The sequence below is a fragment of the Hydra vulgaris genome, chromosome 03, assembly GCF_038396675.1.
Source record: "Hydra vulgaris chromosome 03, alternate assembly HydraT2T_AEP".
Lineage (NCBI taxonomy): Eukaryota > Metazoa > Cnidaria > Hydrozoa > Anthoathecata > Hydridae > Hydra > Hydra vulgaris.
In genome coordinates this window covers 66,333,633-66,352,866 of record NC_088922.1, presented here as the reverse complement: position 1 = coordinate 66,352,866, position 19,234 = coordinate 66,333,633, and the positions used below count along the sequence as shown (strand labels likewise).

The 19,234-nt window shown below is 31.5% G+C and overlaps 1 protein-coding gene across 1 annotated transcript; it reads left to right on the top strand.

Annotated features, from left to right (window-relative positions):
* The first annotated feature begins 1,919 nt into the window (after positions 1-1,919).
* LOC136078850 (histone-lysine N-methyltransferase SETMAR-like) lies at positions 1,920-2,948 on the top strand. Its single transcript, XM_065794665.1, has one exon. The coding sequence runs from the start codon at positions 1,920-1,922 to the stop codon at positions 2,946-2,948; it is 1,029 nt and encodes a 342-aa protein (XP_065650737.1).
* Positions 2,949-19,234: the final 16,286 nt, after the last annotated feature.

The window sequence follows — 19,234 nt, the reverse complement described above, 5'->3', positions numbered from 1 at the left end:
AATGCTTTTATTCATGCTTGACATGGCTTTTGAACGCATTAAAATAAATAATAATAAAATATAATATTAGCATATCTGTGATTTGCTGAAAAAGAGATGATGGGCAAAACTATTGATAGAATTAATAATATGCAGAATATCTGTTTAATATTTTTGATATCTTCTATTTTGTCAGAAACTTTTACTGCCTATTTTATGTGTAGTTTATGCATTATATAATTGTGCAAGCTTTTACTAATTTTACTTTTCATCTAGTTTAATTTAAGTAGAATACAAATTTTGCATGTAATAAACAAAAATCTTAAAAAAATTAAATTCTTTCTTTAAAATTAAAAATTAGTTATAATTAAGAAACGTGGTTGGCAATTAAATGCTATTAAAAATAATGTGATAAATACAACTTATATATGTTGTTTCTGTGTTGACTATATTGCAAAAACTAAACTATTTCAATTTCTTTCACATATTTTGTGATTTCAGATTTAAACTCCTTCTGTTCAATATTCTTTATCACAGGTGGCTAACTGTTATACCATTTAATTCCTTTGCATAATATGACTTTGATTGGTATTGTTATTTTTTTTAAAAATATGATACAAACAGGAAATTCTGGTGTAATGAATTAATCTTAATTTTTATACCACATGCTTTGGAGCACAACCATATTTTTAAAGTTGATATTATAGTATAGACATAAGAACTTTTACTGTAAATGTAATTATATAGTGGCAAACTTTAAAATCAGTAAGTGATATGAGTGTTTAATCAGTAATTATTCTTAATGTTTAAGGATTAAAATGTACACAGATTTTAATGTGAATATTTGAGGTTTTTTATATAATATAAATTGTTGATTAAATTTTTATAAGTCTGGTTAAGTGGAAGTTAGTTTAATGACAAGATAAAAAAAAAGTAATAAATTTTTGTTTTTTATCGGGGTAGGTACAATCAGCTGAGCAGATTAGATAGGCTAAGCAGATGATTTATATAGTACAAACAGAAGACCAGATTATAAAATCGGTTAGCTGAATTCTTATAAATAATCTACCGAAATATTTGGCAGATCACATGCAAGAAAAGCACTCTAAATTGAAAGCTAATCCTAGAAAGAGACAGGCATTCAGTGACTTGAGTCTAGTTTACTAATGTTTTATGTTGTAGTGCAGGGGATTAGCATTGAAAATGGCTGGAATTGTGCGCAAATAGATAAAAAAAAATGAAATTTTCCTTATTGTAGGTATGTGCGAATATCCGTAAAAAAAGTTTTTACGGATATTCGCAATTTCAAAAACTGTGACCAATTTTTTTAACTTGGCGAAGACACTATTTACGCCAAACCACATTGTGCCGCTATTTATGAACCCAATTAAATAAAAATTGGTTGTCGTTTAGTAAAAAGGTTAGGCTATATATTCATATATTTTATTTTTACTGTCACAAATAAAAAAATTCTTTAATTTACAAGGTAAATTCTCACTATTTTTTTAACGAACAACAGCTCTGTAAGTTATGCTGGGTCCTTCTTGAAATTAAAGGGTCCTTTAGATAATTTATTTATCTGCTGATATTAAAAATTTGAAGTAAATCTGCTGTACGCATTTTGTTTTCAAGAGTCATCAAACACACAAGGTATTTCGGTGAAATCAGGGGTTTTTCGCATTTTAATCTGTTTTATTTTAGGTGACCATATTTGAAAAATACCAGACGCGTACATGGAATAAATTTGGTATGTATTAGGTAACCAGAAAAGTTCGTGCGGTTTTTGGTAATTGAATTGTTTTTAGCATTTTTTACAACACCCACATCGCACAAGGCAAGTGGCTTTGTTGCGTAATAGAACGCGTGTGTCACGCGCAGTTGCTGCATATATAGTGTAGGCTTGTAACGAGCTTACAGGAAAGGTTTTGTGTAAAGAAAGGATGGCAACCCAACCAACGATTATTCGATCTTGCTTACTTTACGAGTTCAAACTTGGAAGGAATGCAATACAAGCGGCCAAAAACATCTGCACAGCATTTGGAGAAGGTACAGTAAGTGAACGCACAGCACAGAAATGGTTTCAGCGATTCTCTTCGGGAGATGAGTCCATCGAAGACCTGCCGCGTTCTGGACGCCCATTGTTGGTTGATGAGGAGGAACTGAAGGACGCTGTCGAGTCTGACTCCAGCCAAACTTGCCAAGAACTTGCAGTGAGGTTTGCTGTGAGTGTTGAAACCATCCGCCTGCATCTGCATGCGATTGGGAAAGCGTGGAAGCTGAGTCGGTGGGTTCCGCACAAATTGTCGATCAACAACAAGAAGCAACGGCTTACGATCTGCACATCACTCTTATCACGCCACAATGTTGAGCCTTTTCTTGATCGTTTATTGACATGCGACGAAAAATGGATTGTGTACAACAATACCAAGCGTTGCTACCATTGGTTGTCCCCCGATGACCCCATCCCAAAGACACCCAAGCCCAATCTCCACGAGCGGAAGGTTTTGCTCTGCATTTGGTGGACTACAGCTGGTGTGGTGCATTACGAGCTGCTCCAAACAGGCCAAACCATTACTGGACTGGTCTACTCAGCACAGCTTCAACGAGTTCACGACCTGTTGCTTGTAAAGCAGCCTGCACTGGTGCACAGGAGAGGAGTTCTGCTTCTCCACGACAACGCGAGACCGCACACCGCTCGCGTGACTCAGGACAAGCTCCAAAGCCTTGGTTGGGAGAGTTTGCCTCATCCACCATACTCGCCAGACCTCTCCCCTACTGATTTCCATTTTTTCCTTTCCCTGGGAAATCATTTAAAAGGACAGCAGTTCCGAGACCAGGACGCGGTTGAAATGGAGTTGAAAGCTTTTATAGACTCAAAGGACCGAGAATTTTTTAGAAGTGGAATAAATAAGCTTGTTTTACGTTGGGAAAAGGTTTTAGATGCTAATGGTGACTATTTTGATGAATAAATGTACTTACTTTTGTCGTTTTGTGTGTTTTTATTATATACGGAAAAACCGCACGAACTTTTTTGGTTACCTGATATAAATACAAATGGCATTTAAATCAGGCCCGTAGCCTGATTCAAATACCACTTCTTTAAAGGGGAAGCACTTTTTCAAGAGGCACCAAAAATAAAATAAAAATAAAGACGCCCAAGGGCAATATTTTTTAGCGCCAATATTCACCTAATTTTTGATAAGATTTTGCATAAACTTAATAAAATGATTAATTATAGTTTTTATATTTTCAAGAAGATTTCGCCTTGCACTTTTTATGTGTTGTACTAGCAATTTTTGAATATATGTTTAATTTCAATTTTTTAGTGGTCAAACAGGGCAAAGCGCAGGAAAGCACGTGCCCCCACCCCCTCGCTCCCGCTCTGCCTACGGGCCTGGTTTAAATGAGTTTTACTAAAAACTCGTTTATTTATTTTAAAATAGCATGTGAAGAAACAAAATTATGGAAAAAATATTAAACAGTATTTGCATTTTTAAATCACAAATATTTTTCATAAAAATGATTTGTTTTCGGCAGCATGTCATCTTTTTCAATTTTTTTCTGCAAATTTTGAGCAGCTATATTTTCTTAAATTAAATTTAACGAACAAAATAGCTGCCAAAGTTTTCATTGTAAGTTGGGATTTCTCTTTCGTCCAAATATCATAGGCAATTGAAAACAATCGCTTAACGGAAGCGTGTGTACCTGGCAAACATAAAGCGGCTTCCGCCAATTTTAACAAATTATTATAAGGAACGTGATTATTTTCAAAATTAAAAAAAATTTCAACCCATTGCTTGTCACATTCAATAGATTGTGAGTTCCAAGAAGAAAACCTTTCCTTGGAGCAATATAAATTAGTTCTCCGAATTTCGTCGAACAATTTATAGTCATTGAATATAATTTCTATTGTTTTTTCAAAAAAGTTACATTTTCAATAAAATCAATCCTTTCAACTTTACAGTTAAGTAAAGACCATTTAAAAACTTCAACCTAATTAAAGTGACGCGTCCACTCATCTATATACTCTAGACAAACACTGTAAAAAATGTCTACTTCTTTCAGAAATTGGTTTTTTAAATAATGACTACTTTCTTCGGTAACTTGCAAATGCTGTCTTACCTTGAAAGGTGGAAATTTTTCTTCTTTTCTAGATGTTATCTGGTCTTTTAAATCCTTTAATACTACAGCAACTTCAGCAGCAGAAATATCATTTTTCAATTTTTTTTTACCGTGTTATAAAAAGCTTTGGCTTGACTGTGAACAAAAAACAATACTATTTCACCCATTTCGTAATTAAAAAGGTCAAATAAAAGTTTCGGACAATTTTCTAAGTTTAAAAAGTATGATCTTAGTGGCTGATATAACTTGAGCACTCTTTCAATAGCTGAAAGTAAGGCCAACCAACGAACTTTTGAGAATCCTAGCATGTCTGCAGAAATAACAAAAACTTTTGAAGAAATATCGTTAGCACTAATGCATTTAAGAATAAATTTTGATAAAATATTTGATGCTTCTCTTCTTAACACAATCCATGTTAACCAGCTGAATTTGCCTTCCCTCTTTAACATCAAAATAACGAGCCAAAATTGCATGCATTTTAACGTCCTTGTATTTTGATGCATAAGAAAGATTTGACACATATGATGCTTTTAATAAAGCATTTTCTAAGTTAGTTTCTTAATAGTTCTTGAACACGTTTACAATTATTGCTTCACATTTTGTACGCGCACAAGCAAATCTTGGATTGAAAAGTTTCTTAATTAACTTTGATGTACAATCAGCACTTCTAAAGCTATGGTTGTGTTTGATTGTGTGGAATGCAATTGTTCCTTCTTGAATGGCTAATATTTTTTGATTTTGACCAAAGCTCTGACTCTCCATCAACTTTGTGATTTTGTTTGACAATATAGAAGCATCCAATGCCATTTTGTTTTGATAGATTTGCAATGATTCTAAGTTGCAGACCGTCCACGACTACTAATGTCAAATAGGCTTTGACAAATAGTACATTTGAGGAGCTCATCTTTGATCTGTCTTAAGAAACGAAACATTTTCTTTAAACTATCATTGAATGTGTTTAACCTTCTCTTCATAGAATTCATTTTTTGAATTTGTTGTATAAATAGTTATAAAAACCTTAAACTACTTTTTTATGGACAATTATCTTTATGAACTTATTATTTAAATAAATCGCAAAACGTTATTTACAATAATTAGGGAAAAAGACATTACAAGGCAAACAAAATTTGCGTAAAACGAGCGCATTTTCTTTGTTGTTGTTGAAAAATCTTTTTGAAGTAATTTTTTTTCTTCTTTTATGGGAATTAAAATAAATTTTTTTTAATGTTTACGGGAACTTAATTCATTTAGTTTCGTGTTTTATAGTTAAGTTTGTTGGAGTTTTATTCATTTTGTTCTTTAACTATACTTAAGAAAATTCATTTATTAAAAGTCTTTCTTTTCAAATAATATTTTTTGAAAGAACTTTATTTGCCTTTTTTTAATATAAAAACGCGTACACAAACGCGTACAAACCCCAAACGCGCAAAGCTACCGTCAAACGCTTACTGTACGCGCCAAACGCGTATGTATGGTCACCTGAGTTTTATTATCAAAAGTTTTGCTGATCACAAAGTGTTATTTTGAATTATCGCCAGTCCACTTACAACGAACTGCCTAATTCTGAAAATTTGACTTCTTATCAGCTATGTTTAAAAGGACATGTTATTTATTTGTATATTCAAAATGGATTTTCAACTACTATAACAGCAATAAATATTTTTGAAAGATCTGGTCTTCCTACTAGTAAAAATCAAGTTAGGCATTTAATAGGTTGCAGTATCAATAAATATAAAAAACTAATATCAAGAAATATGAAAAAGTTTCAAAAAATTTGCATTTCTTGAAACTTTTTCATATTTCTTGATATTTTTTAAATCAATATCAGTATTTTTTAAATCAATATCTTCAACTATTTTACCTGACATTGCAGCTGTTACAGTGCCTACTACAGTCTACAATGCATCATTTACCTCCAATTCTTCGCATTGTTTAACCCCCATTGAACTAAATAGCTCAGCTGAATCATGTGCTGATTCCTTTTCAAATTCTGGTACTTCATCTCTTGATTCACAACTACTGTTCCCTAAGTTGAGAGATGATCAACTGTTTGTTGGTATTAAATATGACAACTGTAAAATACAGGCTACTTCGTGCAGACCTAATCAACGTCTTTAAATGGTGCACAAATAACAATAGTGATAGAAGTCTTTTTTAAAATACATAGCCAATTTATTACTCGTGTTCATGTATATAAACTAAAAAAATAATCTTCATGATTAAATTTACGTATGAACTTTTTCTCTAAGAATAATAAATAAATGGAACTCTCTTCCTAATGACATTGTATCAGCGTTATCTCTAAAAACGTTTAAGCTGCTTCTAGACAATCATCTAAAAAATGAATGGTTTCTCTACGACTAATCCACATTTTATTTTCGATTAGTTATACAAACTCTGTAATTGTCAAGTATTATATAACTAGGTTGACAGGCAGTTTATGCCTACACAATTTATTGTAAAACATTAATGTTAAATAGTAGAGTAGAATATAGTTAAATTGTTATAATAAAAAAAACAAAAAAAAAAACAACTGACGCCAAGAAAAAAAGTTCTTAAACAAAGGTTATCTATATTGGCCAACGAAGTTGTCACAAAAAGGCTAAAACATAAAGAGGATTTGAAAATTTTGAGAGAAAAAATTAGATCAAAACCATATAGGTTTAAACAACTTAATCAGACTATTGCTCAAAACCAAATAACAATTCGTCAACTGCGTTAGAAGTTAAATAAAAATTGTTCCATCTTATAGTTAAAGCAACTTCAAAATGCTAATCTTTATTTGAAAAAGCAACTAGCATGCAGAGATTCTTATATTTTTGGATAACAACAAGCTTCCCAGAGGACTTCTACCACGCTACAGGGGAAATTGGCTGCACATCCTTTTTCACACGTGTGGAGTCTTAATTCATTACTACGCTCTGGTGAGAACTTTCCTGCATTCTGGTGTGGTTTCAAGTGGAGGATTAAGAAATAGCTTGCTCCTAGACTTTACATCAGACACTGGTAAATTGTTTATATATACTTTATATATTGAAAATCAGATAATAACTTTTAATCTTTTACATGGTTTATTTTTTTTTTCACATTTGTATATTCATTTTCAGGTATATGCGAGCTGTGTGCAATAGGTTTAATGGGATAATTATTGACTGGTCCTTGGATGACCAATTTCTATGTTACACAAAGTAGGGATTTGAATATTTTTCTTGTGTTGAAGTGGTTAAAGATGTTTGCAACATTCTTGTTGAGAGCCAGAAGAATCCTCTTTCTTTATTAAACCGAATGACAGACTTTTTTGGTGGTTGTATTATTGATCCAGTGTTTAATTCTATTGTTAACTCCAAGGACTGATGAAATGAGAGATGCGTTAGCCTGCTGTTTGAGTGCTATTGTTAATGTCATTGATTTTAACTTGAATACAACTGATTAAGTTGAAACCCAGACATTATCAGCACGACTTCACAACATTGACTCTTATATGAAAAACTCATGGTTGTGTTTAATGCTGCAAAGCAGAAAGCTCCAAATGCTACACTTTGTTTCGTATCAGCAAAACTGTGTGCATGCAAAAATAAAACCACTGATTACCTCTACGAAAAACCTATTGATGTTCAAAACAAGTTGATATTATGGGCCATCTCCACTGCTTGAAAAAAGCGATTTGCAAACATACAAAAACATGAGGAATTAAAGATAGAACTAATTAAACAAAAGGCTGCTAAGCTTTTTAAAAAAAATTGAAAAGATTTTTAAAAATTGTGTACCTCAGCAAATAAAACTAATGTTTCCTGATCTAAAATCGGTCACAGTATTCTTAAGTAATCCTTGTACTTAAATTTTGTCATATAAATGCTCATAACTTTTTATAGAATCAATTAATTTTGATAAAATTTTCACCATTGTTATACTAATTAAAAGCTCTTTCTAAAGATATATAATATTTTAGTATATAAACATTTTGAAATTTTTACACGCATACCTATACCTAAAGGTATTTTTAAAATTTTCCCTGCATCTTTGAGATAAACAGTTATTAACTGTTCCTGAAACGTGTAGTGGTAATTACTCTTTTGAATTTTATTGTTGATGGTTTACCTTTATTTAAATTCTCTAGTAAACAATTATGGCCAATATTAGCTTGGTTTGATTATTTTATTATTTTTAATGTTGGCATTTATTTCAAGCCTGATTCAGCAACTAAATACCTATTTTTTTCTTTGAGTTAAGACAATAATACAAAATGGTTTTCAATACAATAAAAAATATAAATGTAACTGTCAAGTCTTTCTTTTGTGCAATGTTCCAGCTAGATCGTTTTTAAAACCTCATAATGGTTACAACTTTTGTGAAAAGTGTTCCGTTTGTGGAACTTATGAAGGAATAATTGTGTTTAATAAGGAAATTTTCTAGCCACCTATCTCTTATATGAATCAACTGTTATGACTGGTTTAATTTTTTAAACTCATTTGTTAGTGACTTACCCTACTCTTTTGAAACTTTAATCACACAAAAGAATAAAGACATTAGTTGTAACAGACATGTCAATGTCTGCTTTAAATAATCCTTTAGAAGATAAATGTAATTAATTTCTCCATTTTATTTATAATTCTTTAAAAATTCCAAATAACTAATTATAATTAAAATCAATATTTATATCTATTATTTGATAAAATTTATTTTTTAGTAACTTATCCAACTTCAAATAAGAATGAGAAAAATGTATGTAAAGATGAAAGTGAGTTAATTTTTTTTTCTATATGAACGAGTTTTTGATAATTTATGGTTTTTAGTTTTAATATTTAGTAAATAAATATAACACAGCAAACATTTAAAGAGGAATTTCAGTGGACTTATATAGGCATTTTAGGTGGTTGCAGTTTTGGTCATCATATACTTAATGGACCATTAGTGGCAGCTGCCAAAAGTGAATAATATGAATAATCACTATATCACTTTTTGGAATGTTATCGGCTGATCACTTAAATAATTTATTAAGTAAATGATGAGTTAAACTCCATTTAACTGCTCAAAATGCCTATATAGGTCCACTGCAAATCCACTACAACAATGTTTGTTGAGAAAGTTTCAATATGTAGTCATTTATTTATTGACATATATTTTCAGGGTTCCCAGTTCTCCTTAAAAACCTTAAATATCCTTGGAAAAAAAATCCTCCTTAAAAGTCCTTAAACAACTATAGAAAAAGTTAAAATTTGACTGCTCCTTAATTTACTTTTCTATAAATTTTATTTTACATATTAATTAAAAATTTATTTATAAACATATATGTATTGGTCAAATACATGTTTGTTATCTAGTAATATTACGCTACATTTTTGTTTTGTATTTCAAAACAAAAATGTAGCATAATATAACTAGATAACGAACATGTATTTGACCATATTATAAACTTAACTATATTACATTAACCATTACATAAAATAAACTTGGTTTATTTTATGTAATGGTTAATGTAATATAGTTTAGTTTATAATTAAATAAAAACTTCTATTATGTATGTAACTCTTTATTTTTTGAGTTAATTGTTATACGATATTTGTATATTTTTATTTTTTTTATTTTTTTTTAAACATCTTCGCTTCCAACAAGGCTGCAAGCAGCCACTAATTAAAGTTGGAAGTTACTGTAAGAGAAAAAATGAAGATTGTAGAGCAAGATAACGATTGACGGACGACTTAAAAGATTGCAAATTATATGAATCAGGAAAGCAAGATGAAGGAAGCGAATTCCAAAGAACTGATGTTCGTGGAAAAAAACTAGACGAATAAGCGTTTTTGGAGCACTTAGGAACAGTCACAGAAAAAGGATGACACTTAATTGAATGACGAGTAACACGAGAATAAATTTTAGTAGATGGCACAAGAAATGCTAGCTCTTTAGAGCAGTGCCCATTATAGTATTTGTAGAAAAGAGAAAGAGAAGCAACATTACGACGATGTGATAATGGTTGGAGGTTGGCTGCAAGAGCTGGTCCAACTATGTTTACAATGCGTTTTTGCACCTTGTCTAAAAGAAAAAGGGCTTCATTAGAAGATCCGCCCCAGATATGGCAACAGTATTCCATACAAGGCCGGATTTGAGATTTATAGAGATAGAGAATAGAATCCAGAGTAAGAAAGTGGCGAGCTCGATAAAGAGATGCAACCTTAGCAGATGCTAATTTTGCAACTGATTTGATATATGGTTTCCAAGAGAGATTGGAAATAAGAGTTAATCCAAGAAGACGAAGAGTAGGTGACTCATCGAGTACATCACCGTTCATAAATATAGGAAGATCTAAATTATTGCGATAACGATTGGTTGAAAAAAATTGAGTTTTATCTGAATTAAAGTTCACCAGCCACTGTGAGCCCCATGCTGTAGCAGAAGTGAGATCCTTTTCAAGCTCAAATGCCCCCTCCAAGCAATCAGAGGGTGTTGGTTTCTTATCACGACAAGAATAAATGGTAGTATCATCAGCAAACAATGCCACTGAACGCTTTTGAAATGTCAAGAGCGATGGCCTTAACCTCTCCACCTTCATCTAATGCACAATAAAACCTGTCAGTTATTACTGTTAGCAAATCAGCTGTAGAACGAGAAGATCGAAATCCATATTGATGGTCAGAAAGTAAGTTATTAGATTCAAGATGAGAAATTAAGTGTTTGTTAATTAAAGATTCAAAAACCTTGCTTATGATAGGAAGAAGACTTATGGGACGGTAGTTAGACGAATTAGATCGCTCCCCAGAATTTTTGAAGATAGGGATAACAGATGCGGCTTTCCAGCAGGCTGGAAAACAAGACTCTGATAAGCACTTGTTGAATAGTTTCGAGAGTATAGACGACAGCTCCGGAGAACACTTCTGCAAGACAATAACAGGTATGTTGTCCGGGCCACAAGCTGTAGAAGAGTCTAGGCAGGAAATCACTTTAGATACAGATGCTGGAGAGATATGAATGTCAAGCAATGGATCAGCCTGTTTGTTGGCAACATCAGGTAGAACGCAACTAGTGGAATCAAGAGATGATATTGATGAAAAGTTTTTAGCAAACAATTCAGCTTTGTCTTTAGGTGAGGTGACAAAGTCTGAACCATACAAGAGAGGTGGTATTATAGATTTGCCCTTATTATTGATATTATTAAAGATTCTCCAGAAGTCACGAGAGCCTAATTTTTGAGATGAGATACGAGATTTCATGACCTGAGAATAGCGGGTTTGGGCGTTAGACAAAACCTTTTTACAGTTGTTTCGAGCAGTAATAAACAGACGCCTGTTTTCTGGAGAATAGTTTTGCTGATAAATATGGAAGTAACGGTTTCGATTGGCAATCGCAGCAGCACAGTGTGAGGAAAACCATGGAGGAGAGTGAGGCTTGACCTGGAATCGTCGAGAGGGAATAAAAGATTCCATGCCAGCCTGAATCCACGAAGTTATGTAAGAAGCACATTTGTCGACAGGAAGTTGAAAGATTTCTACCCAAGGGCCATCGCGAAGAAAGTCACGGAAAGAATCCCAGTCAGCTTTACTGTAGTTTAACGAGGTTCGGTAATAGGGGGATTCAGGTGATGAAGAAGAATGAGATATTAGTTTTAGAGAGATCAAACCGTGATCAGAAGAACCTAAGGGTGAATGCGGAGAAACTGAACTTTGACTAGGATCAGAAACAAGACATAAGTCGAGTAGAGAAGGTAAATGATTAGGGTTGTCAGGAAAGCGAGTTGGAAAGTTGACTATTTTAGTTAGGGATTGAGAAAGGCAAAAGTTGTGGGCTTTAATGCCTGCAGAGTCACTGACACTAAAGCCAAGCCATTCAGAGTGGTGAGCATTAAAGTCACCGACAACAACTATATTAGCTGATGGATAAAGAGAGAGGGCTTGGTCAATATGATCAGAAATAACATCAAAAAGAGTGCAGTCTTGAGATGAAGGAGAGCGATATAGAACAAAGAGAAAGGCAATAGAGTGAAGTGGTGCTAAACGAAAGCACATGAAAGAATAGTCTGTGGATTCAAACCTAGTTTCACGACAAACAGGTGAATTCTTACGAATGTAAATGCCCAGGCCAAGCATGTCACTATTGGAGTCTTTACGAATTAGAGGAAGATAACCATCAACACTAAGATCACAAGATGAGACAGCCGAACTTAAATTAGTCTCACAAAGAGCAAGTAGGTCTGGTGAACTTTGCAAGAGATAAGACTCAACAGAAAAAAAGTTACTTCGAAGACCACGAATATTAGTGAATGATAGGTTTAGAGAACTTGGTGATGATGATGGTTTTTTGTGTTTTATAGTTTTTGGTACTTTATTCATTTTTAAATTAGGTTGAAGAACTTGACTAAAAGCATAGATAGTACTCAGAACACCGTTTAATAGCCCAAGCAATTGCCTCATTACTACTAATAAACCCTAAGCCGTAACAAAGGGCTCCAAATGTGGCCTCCGCAATGCACACCAAAAGTACAAACAGGGACACCATCCATGCGCAACATGGCACTGTTAATACTTTGATATTTTTAAGCTGTTGATGGAATCAGCCTCTCTGAGAGCTACCACAGAGTTCGGGAAACCTGACTACCAGCCGGCCTCAGAACCATAAAACTAAGTTTTAGAGCTGTACCCTCATTAGAAGATAATAGAATGAGTTGCCTAGTCATAAAAACAGTGACACAAGCAAACCCATGCATTGAGTCAAGAAGATCCAGCATTCAACATCCTAAACTGGAAACAATGTATTAAAAATACATCTGCGCCAGCCTAATAGATGAAGAAGGGGTGCGAGGCTGGTCAACAGATAGAATCTGTTTACCCCTTAAGTCTTTGCCTAGGAGGCCTTCTACAAGACAGTAGCCGGGTGCATTTAACATCTGCCCAAGATGAGCATTTTTATCGAGACACCATCTCTAGCCTTTACTCAACCAAGAGCCCCAAGGCAGGGGGTGTTTTAAATCGAAGTTGGCATCTCCTAGCCTTTGTCTAAAAAGGCGTATCCTACAAGGCAGCAGGACATGAAGCAGATTGTACTGGGTTACATGTTACCAGTAGCAGGATAAGTTACCAGTAGCATGTTACCAGTAGCATGTTACCAGTAGCATGTTACCAGTAGCATGTTACCAGTAGCATGATACCAGTAGCATGTTACCAGTAGCAAGATACCAGTAGCAGGATATGTTACCAGTAGCAGGATACATGTTACCAGTAGCAGGATATATATATATATATATTTATATATATATATATATATATATATATATATATATATATATATATATATATATATATACAATATATATATATATGTATATATATTTATAACATATATATATATATATTTATAACATATATATATACTTATAACATATATATATATATATATATATATATATATATATATATATATATATATATATATATATATATATATATATATATATATTTATAACACACACACACATATATATATGTATATATATATATATATATATATGTATATATATATATATATATATATATATATACAGTGGCGGCTGGTGACAATAAACTTTGGTGGGGCCAGCAAATATTACCCGAAAAATATGTCAACGACTTGCTGTCAGCGTAACTAATACTTTGGTGTTTGTTAGGAAGTCTTTGGTCGCTAGCGTTTTTTGATTGGTTTAGAGAGTTAAGCGCTAGCATACTCCCAAAATGAAGCATTTAAATGTTTAAAATAAATTATTTAATGGCATTGAATCTTTTAAACCTGCGTAAAAAGCACAAAACCGACTGAAAACTGCCTTGATAGTGGTGCATTATGATTTGAACAGATTTTAATATTTCTTCTTTAGATTTTTATTTTATTTTACGTTAATGGTAAAAACTTTTAGTTAGTTTGAAGTAAGTCATAAATATAAAAAATTACGATTAACACTATAATTTTCATAAAGGTATAATATATCTTGAAATAAAGAATGATGTTAAAACAATGATTTAAGCATATTATTTATACAAATATTCTGCTCTTCTCTGTTTCATAAAAGAAAATATTTCGATTACTTTTTGATTAAACTGATCCTGTAAATAATCTTTATGTATAGAAAGTACAGCTAATGCATTCAACCGATCTTGACCAGTGGAATTTCTTAAAAGTGTCTTAACTCTTTTTAAAGTACTAAAACACCGTTCAGCATCAGCTGTAGACACAGGTGTGACTAAAACAACCTCAATCAACTTTGATACTTCAGAAAATGTTTCAATCAAGTTATTTTCATGCATAAATTGGGATAGGGCATTAATGATGCCGATATCACTAAAAACAGCATTTTCATATAAAACGGTTAATTCGGACATCAACTTCACTTCAATCAGCATTGGATAGTTTGTTAAAATATTTTTTATATGATTCCGAGGAAAATGTTATCTATTAAGTTTGAAATTTTAATAGATTAACATTTTCCGAGGAAAATGTTTCTTTTAAAATTGAAATTTTTCGGATCCAAAATTGAAAATGATTTAAATATTTCAATGCTTCTAAACCTGTCGCTAATTTCGTAAATAACTTTATCACAAGCATCTTTTGCATCTTCTATTAGTAGTTCGATTGATGTGTTTTGTTTCATTCGGTTTTCAGGTATTTCTTCGCAATCGTTAAGAATTGATCCAGAAACATTATCAGTGATGCTATTTCGTACAAAATTTATGGATAACTCAAATTTTTCAAAAGCTTCCTTGATTGTAATAGTGTTGCTGTTGCTTGATTGCAATATATTGTAAAGTACATCAACATGTTTTAAAATTGAATAAAAAAAAAGTTGAACTCTAAATCTTCCAAACATTTTTTGAGCCCAACAGATTGCCACACGCTTGTATCATCCCATCATTCATCGTTTATAATTTTATTAAAACATTCCACAATCTTTTTGTTTTCTTTTATGCAAGTAACTATTTTTGAAAGAAAATTCCATCGTGTTTCGCAAACTCTTGGTATCTGTTTAAAAGTAATTTCGCGAAGTAAATCATTTCGTTTTGGCCAGGATGTAAAGAACACGCCAAATCCACTTAAAGTAGAAAAAATGTTCTTACTCGCTTATTCAACGAACAAAATTTTTTCAAAGCTAAATTCAATTGGTGTGCATAGCAGTAAACATATTAAGCATTTGAGTAAACTTCTTTCATTTGACTTTGGACTCCATTCCTTGATCCGCTCATAACTGCTGCACCATCATAAGCATGTGCAATTAATTTTTCCATCAGACAAAACAATTTAATTCTTCTTTTAATAAATTTGTAAGACCCATAGCAGTTCTATCATGAACATCAATAAATGCTATGAATCTTTCAACTGGTTGATAACCTTTTAAATAACGCAAAATAATGACGAACTAAGAACGACAAGATACATTTGTTTCATCTGCTTGCAAGGAAACAAATCTTGCTTTATCAATATCACGTTTAATTTCTTCTATGTATACTTTATACATACATTTTAAAATGTCATTTTGGTTTGTTTTAGAAGTATTTTTTGTTATTTTTGAATTTTTAAGATGATGGCTAAACACACTATCTAATGTAGCTGTGTATAAAACCATATCTAAAAATACCCCTCGATTATTTGAGTCAATAGTTTCATTATGTCCTCTTAAGGGCAATTCGTGTACACCACAAAATTTTATACAATCTATAACCCTCGATAATGTATGTCAGTTTTTGTCAACTAATTCAAAATTGTTGTCAACTAATTCTAAATTGTTTTTTTATGCTAAAACTGTATCCAGCATCAATTGTCGATAAAATATTTGTCTTTCCGAGCATTTGAAATTGCAACGAATTACTTATATGTGTTTTACTGGATTCGTGTTTTTGTATTTGCTCAGAAAGATGTTTCATATCTTTACAGCCATTTTCTGTCCACAAGCTCTCGCCACCAAACAAAACACAATAAAAACAAAACAACGAATTTTTTTCATCACTTACACTTAACCATGATTTTTTTTCAAACCATGTTACACAAAATGTTCGTGTTTTTTTACCATCAACTTGAGTTATACGAACACCTTTTGGTTTGTATGCCCCATGATTTTTGATTTCTTGTTTTTCTGGAAGGCCCAATGACAAGAAACGTTTTGCCAATAAACTATCGATTTTGTTCATGTTAAATTATCTTATTAATGAACCTAAATTATTGTAATAAGATAACTTTAAACCATATTGTAACTAGAATATAACTTTGGCATGATTTAAAATTTTATCAACAATAGTTCAGTCAAGAAGGGCTCTTAATCTTAATTAATAATTGATAAAATAATAAAGAATGTAACATTACATATAAATTTAAGTGTTTTGAGAATGACGAAAGGGTCAACAAAAATAATAAAGATACTTTTACAACATAAAAAATTTTTTAAAGAATTTTTTCATAATACAACATATTTTACTTAATTAAATCCATTCTTAAATACAACATTTACAATGTCAGTCATAAATAATAGTAAACTTCTCAAGATTATTTACATTGTCTTTACATGCTTTAATGATTTTATGTAATTAAAGATAAAAACTTAATATCTGTTTGTAAGCATACATAAATATATAGTTTTAGTTCTTTGGCTTTAGCTTTATTCCCCTCAAAAAAAACATTTCAATAAAATATTCTGATTCTCTTATTTCGATGGTAATGGTAAATGTCCAACATCTTTAAATATTCTGAACTTTCTACATTTTTTTAATTAGTGCCTTTTTGGAAGTAGCAATTATTGAAGCTGTATTATGAAATGTAACAGTACCACCAGTGGTACAGTTTTTGTGATTGAAATAAAAATGTTCTTTATATCTTCTGTTGTTTTAGCTGTTTGTACCTTTGTTGTATCAAACTGATAATAATATTGACTAGTTTTAATCTTTACTTGAAAATCCAGTCTTTAAAACTTGTGTTTAATGCTTATCATCATGGTTGATATTGGCTCTGGTTCTGCGTCAATCTAATTGACAACTTAAAAGGTAGAATGACTAAACTGCCACCAAACAATGTAAACAATTTTCAATGGCTGATTCATTATGCCTCAGAATATGATACATAAGCTATTTCGAAAAAATAAACTTTAACAACCCCTCATTGATAAAAGAACAAGAATTTCAAAAGTGCAAACAGTTTGTAGCTCTTATTATATTTGTAGAAATGACTAAGCTTTCTCGTCTCACAATATATAAACTTGCCAAACAATACACAAATCAAGATCATCATTAATATGGCTGATTTTGATTTGTGTATTGTTTGGCAAGTTTATATAATTTTTTCTCTGTAAAAAAAAAAACAAAAAAAACAAGCTTTGAAATTTTTAAAAATAAATAAAACAATATACACCTGAAAAATGTAGTTCATTAACAAAAATTATACAATGTACAAGATGTTGATTATAAAAGAAATGCAAATTTTTTCCATGATATTTTAAAATCAATTTTTTAAACTATAGAACTTCCTTAGAATTTCCAAACTTATAATTCTATTATAAGTTTTATTATTCCTGTTTATAATTATAGAATAAAATGACTTGTCCTAGAAAATCTAGTTTCTGAAAAATATAAAAAATTAATTTCCTTTACCTAACTGTATCTCTTTAAATGTTTATGTCAGACTAACATTTATACCAGTAATTTCTGTTACATTGTTTTAAATATCATGTTTTCGCCATGTTCTTATTCCTATTAATTTAGGGTGTATGCGAATACCGCACCGGACCAACACCGGACCACACCGGAGTATAGAAAATAATCTTAGTAGAGCGAAATATGCATAACTTACATTCGTAATACATAAATGCAATAAAGATTTATACAAACAAAAAAAAAGAATTTTGAAAAATTTAGATTTTTATAACAATTTTTATTGTGCACCCACAAGCAAAAATATGTATTTTAGTCAAAATTTTATAGCATACGTGTATCTCATTCACCCCTCTTACATATTAATGTTTTTGATTTTTTGAAAAAAAAATTAATTTTCACAAATACGTGTTTGGATTTAAGCAGAGTGGTAGGCTTTTTTATGAGATCATAAGTTATCCTTTTGGACTGCTTGCCCTAACCAAAAACCCTTCGCACTTGCATGTACACACCACTGCGCCTGTCCCTATGTTAGTCAGTCGATGTATACACACTCTACTGCGCTTGTCCCTATTTTAGTCAGTAAAAGCATAAATTTTCCACAGCGCCTGTCCCTATTTTTAATTTGAATTTAATTTTTTTATTTGTATAATTTTTTATTGTATATATGTATCGCAAATATAACTTACGTATGTTTCGCTCTACTAAAATTGTTTTTTATACTCCAGTGTGGTCCGATGTGGTTCGGTGCGGTATTCGCATACACCGAATAATTTATACCCCTAATAACTACTTGGTAAATTTTTATCTACATATCCAGTTTAAGAAACTAATACTAGCACTGTTAATATTGCAATATAAACACTGTTAATATTCACAGTGAAACTGCAATATTAACAAATGTATAATGTTTACAACATTATTTTTACAAATAAATGTTTACATTTAATGTTATGAAGTTTCCTAATACCACTGTACCTTATCAAGTCAACAAAACTTCTGACTTTTTGAAGCAGTAAATTCTTCACTCTTAAAATTAGGAATTAAAAATGGTGGATTAAATTTTTAAACTTAGTGATGTTTTTTAAGGTTCTTTTCTCGGGTCAGTTCAATGAGGCCCTGCGGTGCGTTTTTTCGTCGCATCTGAAAGCACAACAAATTCTGCACGCGCATCAAAAATAATATTGCTACAAACAAAATAAATAGTGCCAGTAAAAATTGGCCTAGCCGTTATTGGCAATGAATTAAAACAACGCTACAATACTTTGAATAAATTGCAAATAAACATATTACTTATAAATTAAAGTAGTTTTAAATTAGAACTAACTTAGAACTATTTATTTTTATAAAACCTGTCTGCAAATAGTTTAGGCTGATAGTTGCATATTTACATATATATAAATACATATTAACATTACCAAATACTTTATCTTAAATAATTATAGGTGGGGCCGGGCCCCTATGGCTCCTATTGACGAGCCGCCACTGTATATATAAATAAACTATAATAGCATATTTTTATTTTTTAGTTAACTAATATATAGGCC

Coding starts and splice junctions, on each gene's coding strand:
- LOC136078850 (XM_065794665.1), top strand. CDS start 1,920: ATGGCAACCCAACCAACGATTATTCGATCTTGCTTACTTTACGAGTTC.